The sequence below is a fragment of the Apaloderma vittatum genome, unplaced genomic scaffold, assembly GCF_000703405.1.
Source record: "Apaloderma vittatum isolate BGI_N311 unplaced genomic scaffold, ASM70340v1 scaffold10565, whole genome shotgun sequence".
Lineage (NCBI taxonomy): Eukaryota > Metazoa > Chordata > Aves > Trogoniformes > Trogonidae > Apaloderma > Apaloderma vittatum.
Genome location: NW_009717646.1, coordinates 14981 through 23107, shown reverse-complemented (window position 1 = coordinate 23107; position 8127 = coordinate 14981). Strand labels below are relative to the sequence as shown.

Below are 8127 nucleotides of genomic sequence, written 5' to 3'. Positions count from 1 at the left end.
AAAGTCATCTGGGTATGTATACAGCATACTTTTAAAGGCCAATTAGGTATTTGTAAGCAAATTGATAGTGTACATTAATACATGCAATATAATTGCTAGCAATAGTTTTTTAGTAACAGCTTTGAGACACTGAATATGACATTGTAGTTCTTAACGAGCTATCCATGCAGCAAGGTATGCATTTCCTATAAAATACTATTAAAAATCCCTATTTTTAAAATCTTAAAATTTACAATACAATAAATTCTTATATAGTGCCTCAGTATATGTATGACTGCTACTGTGTACAGAACTTTATGCCATCTTAGTAGAAAATATGTACAATAAATGAGGAAGGAAGGGGGCCAATCTAAGTTCTCCTCCAGGTCCTATATGTCGTATGGTTTCATTTAACCAAAAAAGGCTGTAATGCTTTAACGGCCTGTTCTTAATTTGGCAACAATCACAGCTGCCAGCTGTTGTGCATCTGTCATGTGGGGATTCTTTTCCATCACAGAAAGGACAATGCTTGGAGGGAAAATATTGCAGAGGTTCTTGTAGGTTTGATACTGATGTTCTGGGATGATATGAGGTTCCCGCGGCTCACCACATATCCCAATCCAGGGATTCCTCCAGAGTTGCTCCATCTTCTCAGGCATGCTTCTCACCATTACAGGTTCATAACACGGCTGCATGAGGTTGTTACTCAATGGATATGAGTGATACGTGTAAGAGTCTGACGCACACGGTAATGGATCCCAACTAGCATGCTGCTCTCGGCAGAGAGGTGGCCTTCTCTGCCTCGCAGGGTTACTTTCATAAAGCCGTGAGTCGGAAATACTGTCCATTCTTGTCATGACCAAGGCACGGCTTGGTTGTGCAGTTGACGGATGGACGTTTTGAGGCACAGGGTACTCTCCGGGACAACTGGACCGTGCTCCAGCAACTGGGTGCTGGGCATGTAGGCCTAAGTGAGAAACTGACTGTTTGCGAAGGGCTTGCTTAGGCTCTTCAGTTCCATAACTCTGAACTCTATTTAAGGCTTCATGGTAACCATGGGCAAAAGGCTGAAGACGATTTTGCGATGGCAGTCTGTGGATCTTCACATTGTCTTCTGGACTGGCATCTGCTACACCCAGATACAAGTCATTGTAAGAGGAGTAAGAATCATTACTTGTATGGCTTAAGCAATTGTCAGGACAGGGGCTCGAGTTTCTAGAATACATCCCCTGGTCCGTATCAGCCCCGTAATAATCTGTGTTACGGATACTACTTATGCTCAGGTTGGAGAAATCACTGAGTAAGGAGTAATAGCCATGGTCCCCCAATGATTCGTATTTGGGATACTGGTCGGTATAGCTAACCGAGGTGCCATGGCTATTGGTGACTAGTATAGGAGGATATTGCACACTGGACATATGTTCCAGTGAGGATTTCTGATGCATGAACTGTGAGGAACCTGGCACCGGACTGCTTGCAGAGCGAGTATTTAATGCCCCAGCTGCATGGCTTTTTGGTGGAGGGAGCGTTGGTACACTTAATGCAGAAACCAGAGATGGGACAGAGCTGGCCTCAGACTTCCGGGCTACTGACAACTTTTCCTCAGGCTCCACAGCTACTGACCTAATGCTTGGATCTGACTGACGTTTTGGGGCAATGCGTTTCACTTCAGAACCGATTTCTCCTTTGGAGCTGGACGGCCCTGTGCCACATTTGGCCAAGGCTCCCTCACTCATAGTTTTCACAGCAGATAATTTGGCACTTATTCGAAGCTCATCCGCTACTGACCTTTGAGGCTGGTTTGCCCGTTCTGGGTGGTAATATTTACATTTGTGCCCATAGGTGCACTTTTTACCTGGAAGAAAAGTGTTTTGGGGTTAAATAAACAAAAAACTAATCAATACCAACAGCTGCTATCTTTTTTCTTTCTATCTTTCACTGCTACTAATATTTCCATATGAACCCATTAAAGAACAATTATATGCATTGTATATACAGGCAGTCAGAGACTCTGCTACCTGTATCCATGTATATCACTGCATCAAGGGCAAGACAAATCGCTTTTTTTCCTGCTGTCTCATGATTTCAAAACTGACAACATATTCAATGCTTTATAAAACAAAACAGCTCTAACACAGTTTTTATAGTTATGAATCTCCTTCCCTGAATACAAAACAAAAGAAGATAGCAAAAAGCTGCACTATCCACAAGGTATATATGACAATTATTAATTTTCTGCAACATTGTTTTTTTTAATATGTGTTTGAAGGGTATAAAAATTGATATAGTGTTCGGACCACAATATGAAAAATGGCGCGCTTTTTTCCTCCCTCTTTTTCCCGCCCGCCAATAATGACAAGATGTTAGTTTACTGCTTGTTTCACCTACCTTTGAATACAACAAATCAATCTGACTTACGCACTTACCATAAGGACACGGTTGCTTCTTATGTTCAGGAATAACTGGCCTTTTCCGTAAGAAATTTTCAAGGCTTGGACCGTGGCGTCCCAAAGGATCATCAGGAGGCATAAATCTAAGAGGAAAGAAATAAAATGTGAATTTCCATTTTTACCAAGGATTCTGAATTAGTAAATTCCCTTACTTTTGAAGAAAAAAAACGTACTTGTCATTCACAAAAGAATACATTAGCAGCCGCTCCTCTATGAACTTCTTCCATTCTGGTTTTTCATTTTGAAGATCCCGATAGTTGTCATTTGATACAATAATGCCATCTGAGTCAAAAGCAAGTTTTACTATGAATCGATCGTCATAGCAAACCACTCTTCTTCCCTGAACTCTTCGAGATGGGGTGAAAACAAGAATTTTTTCTTTCTCCAATTTACGCAAGATTTCTTGATCTGTAAAATAATTTTAGTTGAGCAGCTTTTAAAAGAGTTTTAAAAGAAAGAAATCCAGTCTTTGACATATGAAACTTCTTGCCCTCTTTTATGATAAAGTATTTTTGTAATTATGTCCGTATACCATCCCCATTATCACTGAAAAATACCTAGATGCAGAGTGCCATTTTATTTCAGAGGTTTCAAAGCACTCGGTAAATATTCAAGCTTCCTAACTACTCTACTCCTCTGTAAACAATGGAACACGTCAAGAACTCAATCATTACTGTATTACATTAGCCTTCTTCTTAGCCCAGAGTAAAACATAAGTACTTTCTATGGGCCAAAACACATGCTCCCTCTTCACTATTCATGATAATCCCACTGAATTGAGTCCCTGGCCTGATACTACCTACTTTATACTCATCCAGCAACCAAGAATCAGTTCCTGTATGTTTAACTATGTTTGCTAATGGGAAAATCATGAGTATGACTTCTCAGAAGTGTTGACATGATCCAGGAATGTTACAAACCCCCAGCATTATTTACAGGTGCAGATACTTAAATACTTGATTCCACACCAGTGTTTTCAAATGGACAGCTGAGCACAATGTCATTGTGCAACATCACATCCACAGCCCAGTATACAGACATCAGAAAGATGCCATGGTTGTGGCTTAGTGCAATATTTTTTTTTCTTTTTATCCAAGGGCTCAAAGAAAATGTTCATCTGTTACCTGTAATTGGTGCATCAGGTCGAGACTGTTCTTTTCTCCATGCAGGTACAAACACAGTGATATCTTTATGGCCTTTTTCCAGAAACCAATCAACAGCTAGTTGAATTCCCCGACAGGAAAATCCTTCTTTATTTCCATGGCTGAAGAACATGCAAAAGTTTTAGAAACAGCCAGGGCAAAAACTACATTTGGGTTTGGGGTTTTTGTTTGTCTGCTTGTTTGTTTTGGTTGGTTGGTTGGTTTTTATGTTTTTCCTTCTAAAGTTGGTATGGTCTAAGGGTATAAGGGAAACAAAGACTGTAAAGGTAAATAAACCTTTCTATTAGACCAGCCTACATAACTGGAAAAAGAAAACTATCCCAGAGCTATTTAGCCATCAGATTACAGCAACACTGCTACTTAAAACTCTAACATGATGGCATTTCACTATCCCAAAAAGAAAAACAAGTAAACATTAAGGACTTTTCACTTTTTTTTTATTAGCTGAGCTAATGAAAAATATCACTTTCCCTAACAAACTGAGCCTACCTTAAATAGTATCATAAAAAGTTATAACTGACAAAAAAGGAATGAACTAACAACACTGGCTGTCATTGGTGATACGTGCTTTTACATGTCTAGATTAAAAAAAATGTTTCTCTAAGTGTTCTGCATTTTTATAAGGAGTTTTTCTCTTTAAGGGAAAGAAATAAATCAAAGTTGTTTAAGTCCCACCTCCATTAAAAATTTGTTTTCTGAAACACAAAAGACAATTCAGATGAAGGGGTTTAATTTTTAAAATGGCCAAAGAAGTTCCTGCAAAGCAAAAAATAAATTCTTTAGAGGTTTGACAGAAACTAAGGAGAATCTTAATTACTAATCTTATTCAGCCTACTTTACGAGTGCACCTATCTTGATTTGCTAGACATAAAGTGAACTAAAGAATCAGGGTTCAAATCCTCTCACGAGATAGTTTAGGAGTGCCTGAATAATACATAAGAACATATATAAGAGAAGACTACAACATTTATTTTTAATATCCTTACTAATCAGTCTATACAGGTAAGAGAGGCCATAGATCTTTGCATTAAGGCTGGACTTCATATTTAGATCCAAGCCAACATTCTCTTTGACTGAAAAACTGAGTACATGCATTACTACTACACCATATAATTGAATAAGAAAAACTAAGGGTCTCCTGGTTCTTTTCAATTAATATTTTAACTATTTGAGGAAAAAATAAATGGTCTGCCCGTTTTACTAAAAACAAACAAACAAACAAACAAAATCAACCCCACAAACAAAGACAACCCTCTCTGTTACACTTTAGTTTGGCTAGCAAAATGAACTACTTCTAAAATTGCATTTGAAAAGAGTAGACTAATAAGCTCCTTGATGCACACGCAAAATGTATTAATTCAATTTTTAGTCCCCTTTCTCAACATAGCTGCCATCTTTCATCCATTGTGAGAGGAATGATGCTGCCCAGTCAGTTTGGCACCTACCAGTCATTATTGCCAAAGAGATTTCTCTATTAACTGGTGAATAAAATTAATTCATTTCTTCTAATTGTAAAATATGCTGATTAAATGACATCAGTGATGCTGTGCTTAGAAGTAAGATCCTCACCAGAAAGAAGGGATTGATTGGCCAGGTCAGGGTGGTGAGGGAAGGCTGTCTTGCCATGGAGACACCAGGTCCCCGGGCAGCAGGGCTAGGCAGACCAAGCAACAGAGGACCCTCCTGGCACACACAGCTGGGCAGGACATGGCCAGGCCGTGCAGCGGGCTGTGGTTCAGGAGGCTTTATGGGCTGTGTAAGGATAGGGACTATTAGCACTGCTTAACGCAGCCGGCATTTGACTGTGCACAAGGGCATCCAGCTGGTGCAGCATCCTGTTCCAAGCCGTCTGTGCAGCATCCCCCAAAACTGGTTACTTCAAGAAAATCTCTATACCAAAAATGGAAATGGTTCCATTTTCCATAGATTGCCATCTTTCAGTTACAATGTAAACATTGTACAGTAAAAGCAAGGCCTTCGCTTGTTTCATCAACAACTGCAGCATTTTTAGGCATGGGACGTTTATCATCCTTGCACTTCTCAGATATTCTCAGTCTGCAGAGCAGATGCTGCATAATTAAGAGACTTGCATGTTATAAACAATGTCTTTAGCATATTCTATGGATAAGCATTCAAAATTTTACTTCAGTGTTGCCGTTGTGGTTATTCTAGAACATCACAGATTACAGGATAACAACAAGACACATGCTCTTCCAGGGCTTAAACTTACACAGAGTAGAGCTGGAGCAGACCAAAGGCAGACAGAGCTAATACCACCTGTGTAACTAAGGCCTGTGGATCACTAGGGTAGTCCAAATCCTTGAAACTTAGATAATGAATACAGAAGCCACAACACTGCTAAAGCATTTCTCTTTAGATTTTTGTAAATTTCAGATTTACATAACTTAATATCCCTTTAAATTTTCAGATGCATATGCATTTTATCATGAGTTGGACTCAGTGATCCTTATGCTCCCTTCCAACTTGAGATATTCTGTGATTCTAGAAACAGAGCATCAGTTCTAAGCTATGCAATAGTAAGAGTATGCTCACACTTCTCTCCAGTTGCTGCCACATTATGCTTAGAAGTAAGCAAGCAGCACAAATACTATAAATTCAACAGGCATAGAGAAAAAAAAAAAAGTTTAATCCAATATTGGTGACGTTACTTTACAGAAGAGTTTTTCCTTTGAAGTAACCACAACTTGGCACTGGAAACTCCTGTATATAAAATATTCTTATAGGATTGGGGCGGGTATGTATTTCAAAACCAAGAAACCTGTAAAAATCTGAGTTTTCTGAACACGTTGAAAAAAACATTCAGATCAAGAATTCTTCTACAGCAAAAAGATGATACCAAAGGAAGTCCATTGTGCAAGCATTACCTGAGGAAATCTTGGCATCACTGATCACTAACCAGTCTGTTTAAAGAACTCTCTCATAGAAAATCATACTTTCTCAATGATAAACAAATCATTGGCTAGCTGAACTGTGCGCTCTGCAGACATGTTCCAAAGTGGCACGGGACACACATCTTTTGAGTTAGTGTTGAGGCAAGCGCCCAGGTGCACATGTGTACACGTCTGAAATTACAAGCATCAGAGCCATGTGAGTCAGCACATCTCTGTACCAGCATAGCTACTTTGTTCTGAATTCTGAGCAGGCTTCATCAGTAGGAGCTCAAATACCCTGAGGTCCACTGCATATTAGCACCATACACCGCACATCATTTTAGGCAAAAAGCAGGTTTTCCTCCCTTACTTTGTTGCCTCTGGACATGTAAGAAAAATAATTTCCAACGTTTTTCAAGGACTTCATAAAATGAAACCCAGACACACAAAAGCACGCTACAGATAAATTGCTAGAAAAAAAGATTTGAGAGGAGAACTTGGTTTGAAAAGGGAGAGAGGGCAACTGGAATAAGGAATACGTATAAAGAAGAATCAGTATACTGAAAAGCCAGGACTACCAAAGTCCATAAAAAAAGATGTATTGTCAGTGTAAATACACTACACGACTTAAAATTACTTTGCCAGCAATACTGATTTTTCTCATAAACATTTTACTGTTTTATTCTCTTCAAGTGTTGTGAGAGGGAGACTCACCTCATAGCCACATTGCTTCCGTCAATGACAATTGGCCTCAAGTTATCGCTGTTATCCACAACTTCATCTTCAAGTGACAATTCAGGGCTTGCTATTTCCTTTGGGCAAGTGCCTCTTGGCACCAGAGTACTAGTGGTACTGCTGGCACTGCTTTGTCCTTCTGATTCACTTTTGTTGCCAAGTCTCACAAGCTCCGCCAGAACATCATTGATGAGTGCATCTGCTCCCAATTTATTCAGTACAGCCTGGATCTGATCTCCTGCATACCCAAGCTTTAAAGCAAAATCCATTTTAGCTTGGTATTCCTTGTCCAAATTTGGTTTGCATTCGTCTAGCTTTAAATCTTGTGTGATACTGCTCTGTGAAAAACTTGGACGATCCAAACACGGGGATCGACAGAGCGGCCGGTGTGGTTTAGTGGAAACCTCCTTTTCTCTCCACTGAGTATTGCTACAGCTGCTTCTGAAGTATGGTTGCTCAGGTTCACTTTCCGAGCTCGTCCATTCCTCAGATTCAGCACTGCATTCTCCAGCATCTTGTTCCACGTTTCTATCTTCTCTGGAGTGCCTCTTCTCCATTTTCAGCTTCCTTACCAAAGACCAGGCCGTCATCACGTTCAGCTTCCAGCCAGAGAGCTCAGTTCTCTTTCATTTCCACAGCCACCTGGGATTCGTACTCAACTGCATTGTGTTGGCCAATTAAAAGTTTACATGAGACTGGAGTTAATTTGTCTTGCTTACTATTTTCTGGTATAAACAACACCAACATGAAGTTCCTTCAAAAGAAAAAAAAATTAGCTTTGGACAAATTCTGCAAAATACTCAACTACTATGACTTTCTTTACAAGTCAGTAGAGGTCCCTAGTCATTCATGTTTCTGTGCGGAAGTTGATCATAATAAAGCATGTAATTATGTTGTCTCTTCAATCAT

The 8127-nt window shown here is 39.5% G+C and overlaps 1 protein-coding gene across 1 annotated transcript; it reads right to left on the bottom strand.

Annotated features, from left to right (window-relative positions):
* Positions 1–413: 413 nt before the first annotated feature.
* Positions 414–7808, bottom strand: ZC3H12B (zinc finger CCCH-type containing 12B). The gene is made up of 5 exons (XM_009869983.1): positions 7198–7808; positions 3554–3693; positions 2603–2837; positions 2406–2512; positions 414–1834 (listed from the first exon to the last, which is right to left on the bottom strand). Exons 1-5 carry the CDS (start codon positions 7806–7808, stop codon positions 414–416), a joined length of 2514 nt encoding a protein of 837 aa, XP_009868285.1.
* Between the last annotated feature and the right edge of the window lie 319 nt (positions 7809–8127).

Bases quoted from the DNA above. Each gene is read 5' to 3' on its own strand.
- ZC3H12B (XM_009869983.1), bottom strand. From the start codon at position 7,808: ATGACGGCCTGGTCTTTGGTAAGGAAGCTGAAAATGGAGAAGAGGCAC. The intron at 3,694-7,197 runs GTGAGTCTCCCT...CATGTTCTTCAG, and splicing joins GGAAGCAATGTGGCTATGAG to CCATGGAAATAAAGAAGGAT. The intron at 2,838-3,553 runs GTAACAGATGAA...ATTATTTTACAG, and splicing joins ACCTGATGCACCAATTACAG to ATCAAGAAATCTTGCGTAAA.